General features: G+C 36.1%; 1 protein-coding gene across 1 annotated transcript in view; it reads right to left on the bottom strand.

Moving 5' to 3' along the window:
• Window positions 1–1,335: 1,335 nt before the first annotated feature.
• AZI2 (5-azacytidine induced 2) overlaps window positions 1,336–21,024 on the bottom strand; it is a 28,530-nt gene continuing 8,841 nt past the window's right edge. The window contains exons 2-8 of the mRNA XM_066245091.1: window positions 19,619–19,839; window positions 18,129–18,254; window positions 17,587–17,686; window positions 15,639–15,787; window positions 11,619–11,677; window positions 5,721–5,839; window positions 1,336–3,455 (exon numbers count right to left, since the gene is read on the bottom strand). Coding sequence (XP_066101188.1) covers window positions 3,043–3,455; window positions 5,721–5,839; window positions 11,619–11,677; window positions 15,639–15,787; window positions 17,587–17,686; window positions 18,129–18,254; window positions 19,619–19,834 — 1,182 coding nt within the window. The 5' untranslated portion in view covers window positions 19,835–19,839 and the 3' untranslated portion in view covers window positions 1,336–3,042. The remainder of the gene's footprint in view (window positions 3,456–5,720; window positions 5,840–11,618; window positions 11,678–15,638; window positions 15,788–17,586; window positions 17,687–18,128; window positions 18,255–19,618; window positions 19,840–21,024) is intronic.

Genomic DNA, 21,024 nt, shown 5'->3' with positions numbered 1-21,024 from the left:
CCCCTGGTAACCACCACACTCTTGTCCATGTCTCTTAGTCTCATTTTTATGTTCCACCAATGTATGGAATCATGTAGTTCTTGTTTTTTTCTGATTTGCTTATTTCACTCCTTATAATGTTATCAAGATCCCACCATTTTGCTGTAAATGATCTGATGTCATCATTTCTTATGGCTGAGTAGTATTCCATAGTGTATATGTGCCACATCTTCTTTATCCAGTCTTCTATTGAAGGGCTTTTTGGTTGTTTCCATGTCTTGGCCACTGTGAACAGTGCTGCAATGAACATGGGGCTACATGTGTCTTCACGTATCAATGTTTCTGAGGTTTTGGGGTATATACCCAGTAGAGGGATTGCTGGGTCATAAGGTAGTTCTATTTGCAGTTTTTTGAGGAACCACCATACTTTCCTCCATAATGGTTGTACTACTTTACAGTCCCACCAACAGTGAATGAGGGTTCCTTTTTCTCCACAGCCTCTCCAACATTTGCTATTACCCGTCTTGTTGATAATAGCTAATCTAACAGTGGTATCTCATTGTAGTTTTGATTTGCATTTCTCTAATAACTAATGAAGCTGAGCATCTTTTCATATATCTGTTGGCCATTTGTATCTCTTCCTGGGAGAAGTGTCTAAATCTGAACATTAATTTTCAAGGGAAGCCCTTTGGAGCAAGTTTTTACAAGCTACATTGGGCCATTCTCTCATTTCTCTTTGAATTGTACCTAGAACAGAGATGAGCATAAGGTTTACATTTAAAATTTTATGTCTGGGTATAAACAATTTTTTGGGTTGGTTTTTTTTTACAGAGACAGAGAGAGGGATAGGTAGGGACAGACAAGACGGGAACGGAGAGAGATGAGAAGCATCAATTCTTTGTTGCAACACCTTAGTTGTTCATTGATTGCTTTCTCATATGTGCCTTGACCGTGTGGCTACAGTAGACTGAGTAACCCCTTGCTCGAGCCTGCGACCTTGGGTCCAAGCTGGTGAGCTTTTTGCTTAAACCAGATGAGCCCGTGCTCAAGCTGGCGACCTTGAGGTCTCAAACCTGGGTCCTCTGCAGCCCAGTCTGACGCTCTATCCACTGTGCCACCGCCTGGTCAGGCTGGTTATTCTTTTTTAAATAGTCTTATACTTTAGCACTTTAAATTCCAAGAATGTTTACTGACTTTGTAGTGTATCTGATAGCTGCCCTTTTGTTTTATACGGAAAAACATTTTCTCCACTCAGAAGTTTATCAAGACAAATGTCTGTTGTATGAATCAAATTAACAACTAACAATTAGTACCTGACTTTGGAATATATAGTCAAGGACAAAATTTCACCTCCACTTCAATTTCAAACAAAAATAATTTTAATTAAACAATTTCTTTGCATTGTTCAAAACATTAACAAGCCATTATCTCGTAGGACTTTTCTTTACATAGTAAAATTCCCAATCTTGATTTTAAAAAAGGCAAACCAGTAAACTACACCAGAAATTAGATTTAATACACAGACTGTGCAGCCACACGAGAAGCAGTTTTTGCTGCTTTGATATTACACAGGTAGTTGCTTCCTTCAGCTAAAACCTGGATCTTGTATTTGTTTTATGCATATTGTGTTTTATTCTGTTACTTGGCAGGAGATTCTACTCCCTTGAGTCAGCTGTGTTCATTGGTCAGAATAAATTCCAGCATCTGACACCAATTCCATTAATCACAGACAAGCTTGAATGAGATAATAGAAAGACAGAAATCTCTGGTGAACAGTATTGTTTATGTATGTGTGCTATTTGGTTAATGTAGAAGAGATCTGTGATACTGTTTTGAGGTCAAGACAGATATTTGAAACTGCCTATTAAAAAGTATAAAGGTTTCCTACCTGAAACACTTCATCTTAGGCAAAGGATGTATGAATCAAGTAATACATTTAATTCCTAATATTCTTAATATACAGTCCTGAATGAATTTAGGTAAGTTTCCAAGTGAACTAACTCATCCTTGTTATTGCCTTGTCTATAAATAGGTCACTGAAAATCAGAGTTTGGGGACATGTTATGATGGTACAATTATCAATACAGCACAGAATTTGGTTTCTATAATTATAATTTCTAATTCAGTTTATTAAAAATCACTCAATAAAAATGTTACATTTCAAACCAAAGTCTAACACTTTATAAGCTGTTCTACATAACAAGCCAGTGTAGACTCTTTGAAGAAAATGACTATAGTTATACACTTAGGTTTTCATTATAGACCCTGATAGGACAGATTAGACTGAAACCCTTGTGATGCTTTTTGTACTTCTTACTGATGTATAGGATTATAATACTTTATTCAAACACCACAGAGATTTGCAACTGTTTCATCAATTTTCAATTAGGACTTGGGGTATGTTCTGGGACCAAGTTGGCTTCAATGATCAGGTTATTTCAAGTCTTAGAATTCAAACTGCACTTTTTAATTTTGTCAACCACATTGTAATTAAAAATGATTTTAAACTTTGAAACACAATAGCATATAGAGATGGAATAATCAACATACTATTATTCCATTGTATATTTTCCATATCTTTATATACTAGAAAGTTAACAAATATAACCTATTCACATTGCCATTTGCTCCTTTGTGCAATTTTAAAGCAACATAGTTTTTCTCTTAATGTCTTCCTCTATTTTTAATGAACAGCTATTTAGGCATTTCACATGCTTTATAAAACCATGTCTAGAAACTTTCAGTTTCATTCTTCACGTGAGAGGCAGAAACTTACAATCATTATCAAAGGTAGAACTGTCTTTCTGAGACACCTCAAGTTTATTACTTATTAGTAGCATATTTCTGATTTTTAGCCAGACTACGAAGCTGGACGGTTGCTCTTTCAACATGGAAAATCAGCTACGTAAGAGGATACAGTATGTGCAAATGTGTACACTGAAGAACTCTGAAAAAGTTTAATCAAAACCCACTTTCAGTTTATTAAATAATTTCTCAAGAGAACCATTGTGGGAGGTACAGCGGCACAGCAACCTCACGGCCAAACGATGAATCTCTTCAGAATCAATTCTTATAAAGGCAGTTTTGATTATGTTGATCCAAGTAATGCAGTGGTGGCAGGTCGGGCAATGGCAAAGTTTTATTTTTAGTTCCCCCAAATGCTGTCTCACTTGACTTAGGCGGGCTTGGGAACACCCAAGAGTTATCTTCCAGAGAATTTCTGCCGTAGGAGCTGTGTTCCTGGATGTTTGCACAGTCTTGAGGAACAGGCTGCTCGCTGTTGGTCCATGACTGGAGACCTGCTCTCTCTGACACAGCCTTTACGTTTCCTGGTGAAGGGGAAGGTGTGGGATGACACAGCATTCTGCTGTTCGGTGAGAGAGGAGGGAGTCTTTTGTATGTTGCAGTCAAATTCGGCAAGTGCAGCTTTGTGCTGTCTCTCTTAAGATCTTCCACGCATCCTACAGGGGTGCAGGCTAAGAAAAAAGAAAGCAAAGGCCAAATGTCAGTTGTCATGGCATTTGTGATCACAAAATATGTAACACTTTATTAATAGAACTGAAAATAAATCAATTCCCAAGTTGGGTGATCAGTGGGTACTGAGACTTGAAAATAGACGACAGATGATCTGACTTCTAATCCTGGATTGGCCAATTGACATTGTAACTTCAGGGAAGTCAGTCAATGCTCCAGGTGTCCCTTTTCCTGTTTGCAAAGTGTCTTCCTACCTGGGTCACTGAACGATTCAAGATTTGACGAATTTAAAATTTTTTAAAGTTGGACACCAATAAAAGATCCTATGTCGGGCTCTTATATAGCTAGAGAAAGCTTACAAATGTTGTTACTTCAGTGGAGGCTTAAGAAAGTTGGTTGATGTAAACTTTCAGTAATTTTTTTTGTTAAATAACATATTCCTTTACTTATTCAAATCTTTTTTCCATAGGTGGTCCAAAAGTGAATTTCTTTCAGAAAGAGTTATATTGTGAATTGGTGAGACCCATATAATATGTATTCCAGCTTTTATGGATAAAAGTTTAAATAAAAGCTATAAAATAATCCTATTTATCCATGTAATGGAAAATGTAAATTCTGCCATGGTCACAAAATAGGTCAAGTAAAAAAAGTCTTGAGCACACAGGTAATGGCTTAGCAAGCAGACTGCGCTACTGCACAGCCAACGCCATGGGAGTACGAGCTCTCCTTCCTCTCCAGAGCAGCACAGAAGAGAGAAATGGACCCAAGTCCAGAAAGGATGTCAGCTGCAGCTGAGGCTGATTCTGTACTAGAGGAAAGCAGCTGACCCACATTATAGAATAAGCTCGTCTTTTTTCCTGGGAGGAGAGGGGAGTTTGGGAGAATTGGAAGTAACATTGTTCAGCTTTTGGAAAGGGTGATGATACTGTAGGTCAGGAAAAAAGGTGGTTTAGTCAAATTTGAATCTACCCCTCAAAGCACTGAGTTCTATGGTGAGCAGTAGTGGTTTCAAGCCTGCCATTGTCTGAGGAAACGTGCTAGGAAACATATGGTTAAAGCACTAAAAAATTTTCACTCGCCAGCTCAGAAGGGACACAAGCACAAACCAGTTCTAAATATGAAGAGTATTTATCCTTTATTATTATTATGGAAGTTCTATTTATTACATAAAGAGCCACACTGAAAACTCACTACAAAATTACTGTATGAGTCCCTTTAAAAAAAGTCATAATTCTACCATCAACTAGACTGCCTTCTATGTAGCCCTGGCCCCTGGAAGACTCCAGGACTAAAGACCCGTAAATTAAGTGGAGGCCGCCAAAGCACAGTATTATTTTGTCTGATTGATAAGTAACTGTAGAAAATCAAAGGAATTCTGAATTTAGTTTTCCTTCCCAATGTGCAATATTTCCCCCCACTAGTGTATAATTCCTGAGAACTAGTCCTAAAATACAATTCTTTTATGCATTCTTTAGGGAAAATCTAAGGTACAAATAACGATTTTAAACCGGATGGTGATTATTACTTATAAAGTCACATCTCATTACTTTAAAAAGTGAATTTTAGGACGTTTAAGTTGATATTACACAACTTTTCAGAAATACTATTACGTAATAAAAGGTATAATGCACTGATTCTTCTCTGAGGTATAAAAATAGCTTTGGCAAAGTAACCATTACTAGTAAACACAAAACTCCAAGTTTAGCAGGCCAAGCAGTCACATACGAAAGGCAGAGCGATGAAATGTTTGGCTGAAAGGGACAAGCACCTAGTCTCTCTTTTAAATAGTCTATCCTTTATAGAAAGGAAAGTGAACTTTACGAAAAATGAAAACAACCGAATAATGAATCAGTTACTTTTTCAAAACAATTTAAAGAGCTAGGTCTTTGATGTATTCTGTAATGAAAAATAGTTTTGGGTGTCTTGGTGTCTTTTTTTTTTTTAAATATATGAAGTAGTTGTGGTAAAAGGTCAACTAGAGCAAACTTAACACCTCAGCCTTATACACATAAGCAACACTTGGCTGAGAAAAAAAGCCACAAGGGGAAAAGAATACAGTACTGAAGAAAAAACACATCAGCAACACCTTTATGTGTGAAGTTGACCAGTATGAGACAAGCCAAAGCAGAGAATGGGTAGGCTGTGAACATACTATATATACTTTGGCTTATCAAACTCATTTGATGAGATTTTGATAAGATATGATAGCTAGTTGCTCTGCAAGCAGTTTGGCTGGAATCAGTGGTTTCCGGCGAACATTGACTTGCCTTTCTTGATTGTAGTTGGGGTTTTGAGTTTTCTTAGTAGTTCAGCTTGTACTTGAGTCACCAGATGTAAATTAGACATTTCTCTCTTCAGTTCCCAGTATGCATTCTGCATATTATCACTGAAATACAGGGTTTAAAAAAAAAGTAAATGGTCATTATTCCTTAATGAACAGAAGAAGTTAACTTTAAAATAGAAATGATCATATCTAAATTTCTGCTCAGATTAGTTTTGAAATGTTAATTAGAACTTCATTAAATAACTGAAAGATAATTAGGCCATTTTAACAAGTGAAGAGAATTTATTCATAATAATAACCTAATTTCTAGCAATTAACTGAACTGTATTAAACAGAAGGGTATTATAAAAAGAAGTATTCTAACCAAAAAGTTTCCTACAGTTTTCAACTCAGAAATGATCTTTTCTTATAGACTATAGTCTATAAGTGGACTATAGTGCAGTAGTGTTAATATATTTAATATGTAAGGAGTGTGGGCATTTGAACCTTTGATCAAGACTAAAGTGATATTCTCATATAGGTTTTAAGTTTGTATTTATGATTATTCTGTTCTGACATTATGAATTGAAATGCTTGTATCAACTGCTGAATGTATACGCAAGCCCCATTAAAGTAAAATGTAGGTTTGACGTATTGCATTCTTTTCTGTTTGACTGGGCCGTCTCATACTGTCGGCTCTAACCCAATGTGACAATGACAGCACAGGGCATGCAGGCAGGCGCTTTCCCAGGAACAGAAGCTAGAGGGTTACACAACACAGAAATAAACCTTCACAAATGCCTTGTGTTCTAACGATTAAAATATTTTACCTCGGTTATCTGAGAGATTATGTTAGTTATTTTAAGCCTAATTTTTTGTAAGTTTCATCTTCCACTAAACATAACTTATTTGGATATTCATGATTCTCTTCCTTTTTAGGTTCTTAATTGACAGCTAAATAAAACAAAATCTTCAACATATAATCTTACTTTCCTGTATTCGAATACATTCAGTATTAGATGTAGGAACAACCAGTTCCAGTGTACGACCACTGTCTCGTAATGAAATCAAATTTGACAGATGTGTCATTTGATGCTTTAATTTTTGCCCAGCTAACAAAATTCTTTTTAAACAAACTTCAAGGAATGCTCTTGATATTTAAATCTAATACCCTATCTAATTACAGAATCAACAGATTAATTAAAAATTTTGAATTATGTAAGATTACATTTTTCTCAAAACATCCCATTCCACTCAGATAATGCCTTCAATAGAAGCAACGGAATAAACTTTATACTGCCTCTGAGAAAAATCTACAGGTTTTAGTCTGCTGTAAACGTCACTTGTTAACCAGTCGTCTATTATAAATCACAGGGCTTTTGCAGGTTTTTGATAGGTGTGAAATAATTACTTCACAAAAATGAGTTAACCGCCTCTACCTTCACCAACAAACATCAGAGCTGCATGCTACAAGGAATGTTGCATAGGAGCCTCTCTGAAGTGTGAAGGGAGTTGCTGGCTCCTTGGTGCAGTGCTGAGCACTGAGTATGCTTTCTGAGTTACTCATATTACATAGCTGTAGGTATAACACTGCACATGTGCTAATAATGCACGCAGACAATCACGATATGAGTGACACTGCTGAAAAAGTGTTTATTATTCCCACGAGATGGTACATCAGTACCTGATCTGGAGAAAAGGAAAGCAAACATCCAAAATAGTGTTTGGATACTGGGATATCATACATATTTAATCATTCAAAACAGCTAAGCATGTAAAAAAACCCCAAACGATCATAGAGGTGTTAAAAGCCATGTCTAATACAGACTTTCCAATTCAGCTTAATGAAGACTGCTTATAAATTAGGTTAAACTAACAATGAGGTCACAAAGTTTAACCATAGTCTTTCTTTTGCCCTTAATGTCACCTGAATTGAAAACCACAGAAAAAAATATCTAAAATTATTACTAAGTATAAGCTCTCCCTCTTGTGGATAATCAAGTAATGGCAGTCACTTTACAACTAATATTAAAGTACTGTGTAGTCTTCAAGGTATGTTAAAAATTTATTATTTTAGAAAATTAAATTTAACAGGGTGACATTGAACAATAAGAGCACACAGGTTTTTCAGGTGAACATCTCTATAGCATTTGAACTGTTGATTATGTTGTGTACCCATTACCCCGAGTCAAATCATTATCCATCACCTTGTATTTGTGCCTCTTTATACACCCTTCCCCCAACTTCCTCCCTTCCTCCACAGCTCTCTCTCACTGGTAGTGACTTCACTCTTACCTATGTCCTTGAGCCTCAGTTTTGTATCCTAACTATGTGTGAAATCATAGTTTTTAGCTTTTTTCTGATTTACTTATTTTACTCGGTAATGTTCTCAAGGTCCATCCATGTCATAAATGACACTATGTCATCATTTCTTATGGCTGAGTAGTATTCCATTTTCTATCTATTTAAATAAAATGTTTAAATCATTACTTAAGTGAGACTGGAAAAGGCAGGTTGTCACCTACAAATCTTTAGCAGTGTTCCAACTAACCTCTTCTTATCTAGGCATCTTTGAAACTGTATAAACTGCAACACCAACTCCCCTTCTTCCACCCCAAAACTGGGGTGTGAACTTAGGTTTTACTTTAAATACCATACATGCAAAATCCTAGTAATATATATGGTTTTTATAAAGAACTTGAACACTGACATGCAATATTAAAGCACCCAAAATGAGGACCTTGAAAACAACAGATGAAACAAAAAATGTTTGAGCATTTAATCTGTGCTAGGCACATTCTCATACCAACTTGGCAAGCTGGGTAACCTAATTTCACTTAAGGAAACAGGTCTAGGAGAACTGACTTCACTCTAACATGCTGCTGTTCAAGGCTGTCTTTTACTTGTCCAGTCTAATAACTGATTGCTTTTGGGGGTAACATTTTTCATATCATCACCATTTTACATTTACTAAGCACCTATAATATGCATACTATCAACACAACTTTATTAGCCCACTGTAAAATTTCATCTCTCAAATTTTAAATGTAATAAAACCTGTTTGTATACATTTCAAGAAGGGGTACATGTCCTGCTTAGAAAATAAAATTGTGTAAAAGCCCAGTTTTCTTATCTGATCCTATACATTCAGCTCTTCAATACTGAAATGAATATTCCTTGTATAAGAAACATTACTTAACTGAGTTTTTACTTCAGAGATACATATTTCTCTTTAGCTTTTGCAAGTTTACTGAATGAAAGTATGGCATAGTCTTAGCCAAGAGCTAGAGGCTTAGAAATGTGTAATTTGTCAATTGTGATTCCCCCAAACAAGTGTCTTTCACACATTTTTTACTGGAATACCCAACAAGCAAGCAATCCACTGCAACCCAGTGAAAACAAGTTAGGAGACATCACACTTGCCCCTTATGTATGTTACATTCGGTACGTTCTACAGGCATACTTCACTTGATTGTGCTTTGCTTTCTTGCATTTCAAAGATACTGCATTTTTCACAAATTGGAGTAAGACCCTCCATCAGCAAAAATATTACAACTTGCTGAAGGCTCAGATGATAGCATTTTTTAGCAATAAAGTATTTTTAAATTAAGGTATGTATATTATTTTTTTAGACATTCTATTGCATACTTTAGTAGACTACAGCATGATATAAATATAACTTTTATATGCACTGGGAAACCAAAAATTTGTGTGAATCACTTTATTGTAATATTCACTCAATATCTCCAAGGTATGCCTGTTCTGTTTTATTCTTTACTTTTAAAATGCTTGTCTTAACTCACAAAGTGTCATGACCACTAAGGGAACAAAGCACAGTTTAAAAAACACTAGCCCTAATTTATATTTTTTCAACTAATGATTTACATGTTAGGAACTTCCACAATATGTTTAACTCGTACCTAGATCTGGTTTAAGTACAGAAGGCAAAAAATCTAAAGCTAATATCAAAATAGTACATTGGCAGGACGTTGGGCAAATCTCTGATAGGCAGGGCTGCTTCTGTTAAATGATGTATACAATGAGAACTACACAAAAGTTCACCCTGTGTTAGAGAAACAATACGCTTCCTCATTTGCCTGGCAATGATAAAATACAAAAAAGTAATGTTCCTAAAAGGGAGTCTTCCAAATAACTGAAAAAATAATCCTTCAAAAATCTAAACTTTTTTTTTTCCCTGAAGCTGGAAACGGGGAGGCAGTCAGACAGACTCCCGCATGCGCCCAACCGGGATCCACCCCGCACGCCCACCAGGGGGCGATGCTCCGCCCATCTGGGGTATGGCTCTGTTGCGACCAGAGCCACTCTAGCGCCTGAGGCAGAGGCCACGAAGCCATCCCCAACGCCCGGGCCAACTTTGCTCCAATGGAGCCTTGGCTGTGGGAGGGGAAGAGAGAGACAGAGAGGAAGGAGAAGGGGAGGGGTGGAGAAGCAGATGGGCGCTTCTCCTGTATGCCCTGGCCGGGAATCGAACCCGGGACTTCTGCACGCCAGGCCGACGCTCTACCACTGAGCCAACTGGCCAGGGCCAAAAAATCTAAACTTTTAATTAACGACCTTGTGGAAACATTCCTATGTACTTTTCTCCTTATAGAGTAAATTTATCACTTGAATGGTTCCACTTAAAAGTGGATGAGAGGTAACTTACAAAGATTAATAAAAACACAGGACAGGACTATAAACTAGAAACAGCCGTGAATGATACAATGAAGGAAAAGCAGAATAATATGCAGTTAGGAATGAGGCTAACATAAAAATGCATGATAGAAAAGTTTACCAAGGGTAAGCCACAAAATTTGGTTTTTAGTCCTCTATTTGCTAACCAGAAGAGGTAAACTAAATCAGTTTTGCAATCCATATTGTTAAGATAAATGCAAACCAATCTGCAAACAAAACAAACACACAAGGATATTTGAGTACTAATGAGCCAGGTAACTTTGACAAAGACAACAATTTGAGAATTAATGCCAGTAGACACTGTACTAGACACTATTAAAGGAAGGGAAATTGTCTACTTTCTCTGCTGTAGATTCAGAAGCTGGAAGAACCACCAAGGTACTGTTGGACTGGCAGTTAGTTGCAACAGACTATAGGGTCTGCAAAGCCTGAAATATTTACTGCCTGCCTTTTACTGAAAAAGTGCACCTGTCCTTGGTGCTAGAAGAGTCACTGATGATGTTTCCTCAGTTGTTTTCTTTAATGGAGTACTTCTCTCAGTTAGGTTTTGAAAGAAAAAGTATGAATTCACATTACTTTACTTTAGGTCAGTATACTTTGGAAGCCAAATAATAAACAACGAGGCCAAATCAGTATTTTCCATTGGATGGAAATGTCCATGCAGAGAGGGAATCATAGCAGAAAGAAAAATTATCAGGTAACTTAAAACACAGTGCTTGAATTACTTAAATAAAAATGATATATATTAAAGAAAAAAGGTTTGCAGTATCATACATGAATACTGATAGCTACTTAAGTAATTCTCTTAAATGTATGTTATACCAAAGACTAAGGCTGTACATGCTTATCCTTAAGATAAAGTCATACTACTGTATATGGAAATGCGCAATTCTTCATGTACTAAATTAGGATTTATTACAGAATAGTTCTACATAGCGAACTCCCTAATACCCGACCTAAAATATTACTTAATGTTAAAAATTCTGCTTAACACATCACATTATGTACCTTTCTACTCCTTGAGTTCTAGCCTATTGTTAAGCAACAGTTAAATGTGTTTTATATATTGAGACCAAGAGATTACATGCAGTACCCCAAATAATATCCCTTTGCTCTTAAGGTTAAATCATAACAAATCTATGTACCTATACAAAGTAGCCTATGGAATAAAAATGTATTATTTTTGAATGCTGAAGAATATTCATACCTTGAAATGCTTAGACTTTGGAGATCTCTGTTCTGCAGATTGTCTTCCTGAGATGGATCCTGTCATTCGGTTTAGAAAAAGTTTCAAAGTTGTTACATTTTGATTATTCTCAATACTCTGTATTAGCAGAAACATGTTTCAGATGGACAGAACACATCTGTAACTGTACAGCATAAAACTAGATCTGATACTCAATGTCAATGAAATACCTCCAAACCCATGTGAGATATTTAAAAACAATTCTTTTAAAAGTCACTCATGTTTGATTTTTAAAAAATTAAATTGTTCTCATGTAATAAAAGAACTTGGAATCTTACAAAATATATTTCTGAATATATTTATCTGAAGTTTTTAGTCTAAAAAGGGTAACAACAACTGTTTTTTCAAGATTCATCTGAATGAAATCCATGAGAAAATGAAAGTTTTACTGGCATTTCACGTTTTGGTATTATTTTTTAAAAGTACCAAAATTTAACATTACTTTTTTAAAAGATCAGTATAAACTTCCTCATTCCTCATAGACAGGTATATAAAATGCTTATATTTTACGTTTTAGTGGTATATGTTAGATATGCCAGAAGAAAAGCCTATAAAAGATATTAAAAAATAGACTTAACATGTTTAAGACAACTGACCCATTTGTTTGCAATTCATTCTCATTCAAGGATTATAATAAAAATCACTACCACAGGTACTAATTCCACTGGTAGAAGTGGCCAGTATAAACTGAGAGAACAAAATTTAATTTTAGTATCTTATTTACATAATCTTTATGTGTTTTAAAGTGGAATATTAAAAAGCTGTATAAAGAATTTGGGAGTACAATAAGCTTGGGAGAGTAAAATATTAAAAATTTTTGCATTACTGGAGTTAACGCACTTTTGGACCTCTGATTATTTAGAAAATGCCAACTAAAAATACTGTGAAAGTTAGGTTATAAAGCGCTAGAGAGGGGGAAACAACTGGCCCAGGAGTCAAAAAAGATCCAAAGCACATGACCTTGGACATTTTTCTTTCCTGTTCTCCACAGGAGATAAGGGAGTAAAATCAGATCACTTTTGGTTTCTTGGTATCACTGATTAAAAATATACACTTAAATTAGTATAGTATACTTAAACATATATGTAGAATGGAAACATTCATTTTTAAAGCCAATGATTTTTTTAAAAATCGGACAGTTTGGGTTGGAACATATTTTTCCAGCTACTAACAATTCAGAAAATCTAATGTAAACTAGCATTAAGCAGAAAGAAATTGTCCCTAATAGTCAACCCGGTTCCTGGCCAGTCATGTCCTAACTAGTGCCATAAAATGTGAGTTTCTTTATAAACAGGCGCGTGGCTGCAGAATCTAAGGAAACATAGTTAAACAGGTTCCCATGCTAGAGGACTTCTCAGTCTTCAGTGCACTACAGCACATTGTCAATGGGCTATTAGCTATCTCAGACAGCTACACCAACTCTGTTTCACTGATCCAGAGTTCCCGACACTTCTTTGGGGGTGGTTGGTTTTTCTCAAAACATCAACTGTATTAGATAACAATGGCTAGAATATTGGGGGATACAGAAAGTCTACAAGGCCTATTATATAGTGGAATTGACCTTGACACCTTGACCTTACTAATACCAAACACTAATCAAATGAATTCACTAAATACTTAAAAAAAGCAAACAAACCAAAAAACACGATTCGGTCCATGTAGGATGTTGTATCACATTTCAGAAGGTGTTATATGTTTCACAGAAATTACTGTAAAAATATTGTAAAATTATTGTATACAGTAGATAAAAAAGCAAGATTATTAATGTGAACATTTCTCTCCTTGGCTTGCTTTTTGATTCTTCTGCTGCCTCTGAGCAGCAACACCTTTGAAACAGGATTTAAAAGTATATACCCCACACTGTGAAGATAAGAGTTCAACCTGGAACCTCTGATGAATTTAGGCATTTCCACTCTTCCTTTTCCTGGTTCATTTTCATTTAGTACTTGTGAGCATTTCTTTAAGTTTCATCTTCCACTGCCAAAGAAATTCCTATGAAGGGACCTTTCTTTAATATACCCCCCCAACTCACCTTTGAGTCTTAAAGTTTCTTAGTCTCTTGAATTCAATTTCATCAGTAGTAAAAGAGAAGTGATTTCTAAAGTGATTTCTTCTACCTTCAAGTCTATTTCTGTGATTTATGATACATGAATTAAACAAGCAAATTTATCCCTTAGCACCATCTAGTGGAAAACAGTAACTAAGAACTGAACTATAACTCACATATACATACATACATACAGACCCCAAAAGCACCACTTTTCTGAATTACCTGGTTATTTTTTAAAACACTCATTGAAAGTAGACACTGTATTAAATACTAGGCACTATGCTAATTGCTTCATACATTATCTAGTTTAAACTTTATGAATAAGAAATATAAATGTAATGCCTATTTTATAGCAAAGAAGTTCAGATCAGTTAAAGGACTTTTCTAATGTTACATAGTTAATAAGCAGTACCACAATTATGAGCCAAAATTTTATGATTCCATGGTATTGCTTCCTAGTCCATAAGGAAACACCCATTATATATAAAAGCTATCAAATTATTTCAAGTAGAATGTATATATTGACAATTACATTTCAGAGCTTCAAGGTGCAGATCTTTACTTGCAAGCACATTTTTTAAAGAGAAGCTTGGGACTGCTAGCAGCTAGCTTGTGGAAAAGGCTGCTGAAAGCCTTTGAAGAAATTGTACATAGTCACAGGTTCAGAGCTGAGAAAGTCAACCTGCGATGTCAAACAGGAAAAAAACACAATAGGAAAAAACCATTATGGCTCAAACAGGAGTTGATTGTAATTTTTGTAGTGTTTCGTCTTTATTAGGGCTGGGATTTTTCCATTTCAGAAGAAGTCGTTTGGTCAAGGCCAAGGCAGGATACTGCATTACTCTCACTGCCTGGCTCACTAACCAGTGGTGACCGTCCATAGAGACTGCGTCATAGAAATGAGCACTGTCAGCTCCACGTCAGGACAGGTGGGATTCAGAGGCACAGTCCTGGCTGGCTGTCAGCAGTGTTGGAAGTAGTTCCTCTTTCAGTGTCATCCCAGAGGAATCTGGGGTAGGTGACACAACTCGTCAATAGTGCTGGAAAGTGCTGATGGGCAAATGGTTGAGCTGAAAAATAATTACCTAACTGGTTACCTTAGTTTGAAATACCTGATTGTATATAATGTACAGAATGGCTATCTGATTCCAGACTACTAAGCTTTTAAATTTCTTGTAATAATGATTTTAGACTTTGCATTTGTCATTTTTCTCATACTCCTCACCTCTCTATCATTTCTTCTTTTTATCCTTGGTACTATCTGTCATGACATCTGAAAACACGTACCCAAGCTCGCTAGAGCCAAGGTCAAGTATCAGTAAACAGACCCGGCGAGGGCAGCACGCAACCCGTGTTTTAGTAGATGACTTTAGCTGACCACACCTAAACAGCTCAGCAGCGGGTTAGTAGATGACTTTAGCTGACCACACCTAAGCAGCTCAGCAGCGGGTTTCGGTTTGGCCCCCACTTTCCCCAATTCTTGAATTCTCAGCTATTTGCTGAAAATTAAACGTGCCCCAAACCTATTAGACTTCTGAAAATTAGTGGACTCTGTAAAGGCTCTTTTAAGAATTCTACAAATCAAGTTTGTCCATCATGGTGTCTAAATCAATCAAATTATTAAGGAAAATAAAATGGGAAACTTAAAACTGGGTTCTCTTTAAATCTTAGAAAAAAATGACTTGAGGAAATTTAAGAAAAGGGAGTTTGAAAAAAAAGCTTTAATAAATTAATGAACTTTATGAAAGTTTTTATACAACAAAATTATAAAATAATGGGGTTATGATAACAGTATACATACAGTATATCAGATTTTAGCATAAACAGGGAGGATAAAGGTAAGTAGTTACAATTTGTTAACTCTGAATTTATAACTAATCATACAATGCACACAGAATTCTGAATTTCTTAATCTAATAATTCTGCAGTACCGTTTGCTTGGCTTTTTGTAGCTCTGTTTTGAGACTGTTACATTCTTTCCTCATCAGTTCTAGTTCTTGTTCCAAACCATGGATCTTCAGATCACAGCTCAACTTTTCTACCTCCCAGTTTGATGAAGGTGGATTTAAATTCCTTATCACTAGAAAAAAGATAGATATTAAAATTTTTATTTCCGCCTTCTATACATTATTGATATTTTAAAAAGGTTATGCTAGTAAAATGCAGATAATAGAAATACTAGGCCCTGGACAGTTGGCTTAGTGGATAGAGCATCAGCCGCCATATGGACATCCTGGGTTCGAATCCTGGTCAGGGCACTCAGCAGGAATGACCAATGCTTCTCTCTCCTCCCTCTCCCCCTTCTCTCCCTCTTCCCCTCCCAGAGCAAGTGGCTCGACTGGTTCGAGGGTCAGCCGTGGATGCTGAGGACAGCTCGGCTGGTCCACATGTCAGCGTTAGGTGCTAAAATGACTTGGTTGATTTAGCATTGGTCCCAGACCGTGGATCCTGGTCGGGGCGCATGTGGGAATCTGTCTCATTATCTCCCCTTCTCTCACTTGAAAAAAAAAAAGGCTAATATAAATTAAGCAAAATTATTGTTGTTTTTTTTAAAAAAATAGTACTTTCAAAAATCTCTAGTAATTAGAATAAGATATAAGATATCTAGCAATCTTGTTTTAGAATGTATTATTCACCCTATCCCTGATTTTCTGGTTTGGTTAAAGCACAAATTTCTCAGACTACAACTTCAAAATATATAACACTAATCAAACATATGCTAAAATCATAAATATGTATACAATGCAAGGTTAGATATTAATAAAATTGAGTGAGTACACTCAGGCTCACTCAGCTCATGCCCCCATCTAGTCCTTTCAGAGTGTCCAGTTTGACACTTAAGCTTGCAACATCATGTCAAAACGATTTTATTCATAAACTTTCCACTGAAGACCCTCAATATAACTGGAGACTGACTTACCCTGACTTAGTTCCTTAGTCTACCTAGAAAAAGCCCCAATCAGCTACCATAAGAGATCTCATCTTAATCTCCTCCTAAAAGGCCTCTCTCAGAGCCTACCTTCTGGCTTGTTTCAGAGAATGTTGATGCAAATAGGCAAATACTCATATCCCACAGCCTAACTTTTCACCCCAGCAACTCATCACTCATCTGCACATTTTAATAACTTTCAGAAATTAAATTTAATGGCTCAGTGGTAGAGCGTCGGCCTGGCGTGCAGGGGTCCCGGGTTCGATTCCCGGCCAGGGCACACAGCAGAAGCTCCCATCTGCTTCTCCACCCCCACCTCCTTCCTCTCTGTCTCTCTCTTCCCCTCCCAGCCGAGGCACCATTGGAGCAAAGATGGCCCGGGCGCTGGGGATGGCTCCTTGGCCTCTGCCCCAGGCGCTAGAGTGGCTCTGGTCGCAACAGAGCGACGCCCCAGAGGGGCAGAGCGTCGCCCCCTGGTGGGCATGCCGGGTGGATTCCGGTTGGGCGCATGCGGGAGTCTGTCTGACTGTCTCTCCCCGTTTCCAGCTTCAGAAAAATACTAAAAAAAAAAAAAAAAAAAAAAATTAAATTAAAAAAAAAAAAGTAATCACAACTACTCCATGACAATGTGTCTAACAGTGGGGACAAGCCCAGTGGGAAGGAAAAGGCAGGACATATCAGCAGGCAAGAGGTTTTGAGGATGGGGTTCTACTCCTTTCTTCCTCTGCTTCATCATAAACTAGCCCTGAATATAAATGATTTTTTTTTTTCCCTAGGAAAAGTGCAATGTGTATCTAAGGAAAAGTTAAAAGAGGTTGATAACTTGTGAAGGCAGAACAGAGAAATTAAAATAAGTCAAAGTCAGCAGACAGATAGAAACTGGTCCCGGATACAAGACACAGTAACTGTTAACCCCGCCGGAGTATCTGGAACAGGCTGGGGCGGCCTACCCTGCTGAGTCTCCACCTCTGTCCGCAGCTGCAGCAGCTCCACTTCCTTAGACTGCAGCTGTTCGTTCAACACTTTCAAAGATTCAGAGTTGTCTTTGTTCTAGTTAAGGAGGGAAAATGCCAAATTACATTCAATAAAATCTACAGGTTGGTATTATAAATTTTTCAGGTAAATGTTGAAAAACTGATTTTAGCCTTTTAAAAGCAAGGTGTGAAAATAAACTCAGTTTTTCACTAATCTCCTTTTTCCTTTTTCTAAATTAGGACGTGGTATTCATTGGCTTTTATTTCTCCTAAACATTGACAAATTCTACCACGTCATTATTTTTCAAAATAAGTCTGTAATGGTAGATGTATCTAAGTCCTAAACATCGTGATATACTAAGTATTTTGTATAGAAATAAGTTGCAAATATTACTCTTAAAACTTTATTTATCAAGTATGTATACTTTCAAATTTTTATTTAATAAATGTATTTCCCTTATTGATAACTTTTAACAATTCATTTGCAATATATAGATATTCCTTATAAAACAACTTACCATTTTATCCAGTTTGCTCTTTAAGTTATCTCTGTCAATGCAAACCTCGCGATATGCATGATAGGCCTTATTTACTTGTTCTCGTCCCACAGCACTTGTTTCTTCATCTAATCGAGCTCCTAGAAGCTAATGGTGTAAAATTAGAAGAGAAAGCTTCAGAGGGTATTCTACATAAATTAGTCTTCTGATGGCTTTACTTCTTGTTTTTTAATCATTGTAATAAAGGGATAAAGTGTGGATGGACTATAATTAACTGAACATTTTACTTCCACACAATTAGCTTAACTGATTAAAAAAGCAAAAGTACACAATATTTTTTCAAGTATTTCATTTTATTATTTTACTTATTATTTTATACTTTGAAGTATCTGTTTTATAAAATATTAATTTATCATACTAATGCACAGTACATAGTTCTTTTATATTTTTAGGTGTTTTCCAGCCAGTAGTATTTAATTTCCATTTACAAAAAGCATAAAGTTAAGGTTTACTTGACTTTTTAAGGAATAGCTGGGTTAGTTCATTAGATCCTGTATTATTCCAGAACAGGAATTAATAGGTTAGTCAAAACGTACAGAAAGATTTCCAATGTTAACTATGCCAAATCACAATATTATTCTGAACTACAGATAGCTCTGAGCTCCAAAACATTACTTTTTCTCACTATCCCAGTAATCACAAATTCATTTAATTCTATTACAATAAATTCATATGAATTAAAAAAACCTCTGATTATTTTTACAGTTGATTACCCTTTGCTTAATTCCTCAAATGAATTAGACTCTATCAAGTTCTATCCTCAAGTTTTCACCAAAAGATGATTCATTTCCTTGGCTGCTAAGGAATCCATTTCCTTCTGCCTTTGTTGAAGCTGCTGTTTGTAAAATCTGAATATACTGATTTGAAGAAACAAACTAAGTTAAAACCTTAAAACTCTAAAATAAATGAGGATTTCTCAGTACACAAAGCCAAGTAAACCTGATAATTTATAACCGAATCGGCTACCTTGCTTGTGTATTGTACATTTAAGAATGTCAGGTTTCTTCATAAAAAAGGTAAATAGAAGAAATTTATCAGTTAAAAAGCATTACTGTTATGGGTGTTTAAAAAGTAGAAGACATCATTAAACAGATGAGAACAGTGTTCCAGGAGCTTCCTCTTTGGACACTTAATTTCCTTTATCGGCTATAATTGTTGCAGAGCTTTTAAAATACTGACTAAAACACAAACAGTTATGAAGGCAAACTGAAAAAATAGGTAAGAAAAATATTTGGCATATATTCCCTCTAAATTGCTAAACCCTACTTTACACACCTTCCCCAGATATGTAAAACACAGGGTGAGAAGGACAATGCCTTGGGTTTTGAGATCAGCAGAGTTATCCTTGGAAATTTAGTACACCCATGGAAGAGAGCACAGAAAAATATTTTAGGATTTAAATATTCTGAATTATTCTTTAAGCCATAAAACATAATGAAGGTAATAATTACCTTTTCTTCCAAAAATCTTACTCTTTTCTTTAGGAAAGAGTTCTCTTTCTCTGAATCCTTGAGTCGTTTTTTGATGTCTTCATATGCAGTGACAAGGGCAAAATGTGAAGCGACAGACTCATCTCCTGAATATAAAGATACTGGAGTCCCTGCATCTCTCCTATGGGCTTTCTCATGATTCAGAATGCAGATGTCATCTTCTACCAGTGTATCCATGACCGCTAGGTAAAAGAGTAAAAATATAAAATATAAATGTCCCATTGAATAAAGGACTAGAAAAAAAATATTTAGAATAAGAATATTGAGGCAATGTTTAAAATTCCTATTTCTTTTAGAGGCAGTATAATATAGAGTTAAAAGCAAGGACTTAAACCAGACTGCCAGGGTTTGAATCCAAGCTGTATTACTTTGTGTCTGTAGAACTTGGGGCAAGTTGCTTAACCACTCTGCTTCAGTTTCCTTATTTATAAAGTATAAGAAATAATAGCAACTACGTCATAGAGTTTTCAAGATTAAATAAGTTGATATCTATAAAGCATATAAAACCATAATCTATTAGTAAGTTTTATAAAAAGTTGTGAAAAACCATTTTCATAGAATAAAAAATTTTCGACTCTTTATACCCATATATTTCTTCATCAACCTGTCCACTCTTAGATAACAGGAATTTTTATAGCTTCCCAAATTATAAATTTTCAAAAACTGTTTAAGTAATTCATTACAACATATTATTAGAGATGTTTTCATGTATACTCCACTATATTTTTTCCATACCAGTAACTGATTATATTTGTTATATATTCACAATAGAAGACAAAGGAATTAATGTTAGAGTACCCACTATGTCTCAGTACCTTGCATTACATTCTTTTATTATTTAACTTCACCCACACAATTCTATGAAGTAGGCATCATCTACTTCAGTGTTTTTCAACTTTTGTGTTGGTCCTCTAGAGCAAGAGTCAGAAACCTTTTTGGCTGAGAGAGCCAAGAATGCCACATATTTTAAAATGTAATTCCATGAGAGCCATACAACGACCCATGTACGTTAGGCATTATCCAATAAAAGTTTGGTGCTGTCTTGGAGGACAGCTGTGATTGGCTCCAGCCACCCGCAACCATGAACATGAGCGGTAGGAAATGAATGGATTGTAATACATGAGAATGTTTTATATTTTTAATATCATTATTTTTTATTAAAGATTTGTCTGCGAGCCAGATGCAGCCATCAAAAGAGCCACATCTGGCTCGCGAGCCATAGGTTTCCAACCCCTGGGGCTAGAGCACTGACCTGGGAGGGATGGTGAGGACCCAGGTTTGAAACCCTGAGGTCGCTGGCTTGAGCACGGGAAACTCACCAGCTTGAGCCCAATAGTCACTCTTGAGCCCAAGGTCACTGGCTTGAG

Source organism: Saccopteryx bilineata, chromosome 10 (assembly GCF_036850765.1).
Source record: "Saccopteryx bilineata isolate mSacBil1 chromosome 10, mSacBil1_pri_phased_curated, whole genome shotgun sequence".
In the NCBI taxonomy this organism is placed as follows: Eukaryota; Metazoa; Chordata; class Mammalia; order Chiroptera; family Emballonuridae; genus Saccopteryx; species Saccopteryx bilineata.
This window is presented reverse-complemented; position numbering and strand designations above follow the sequence as displayed.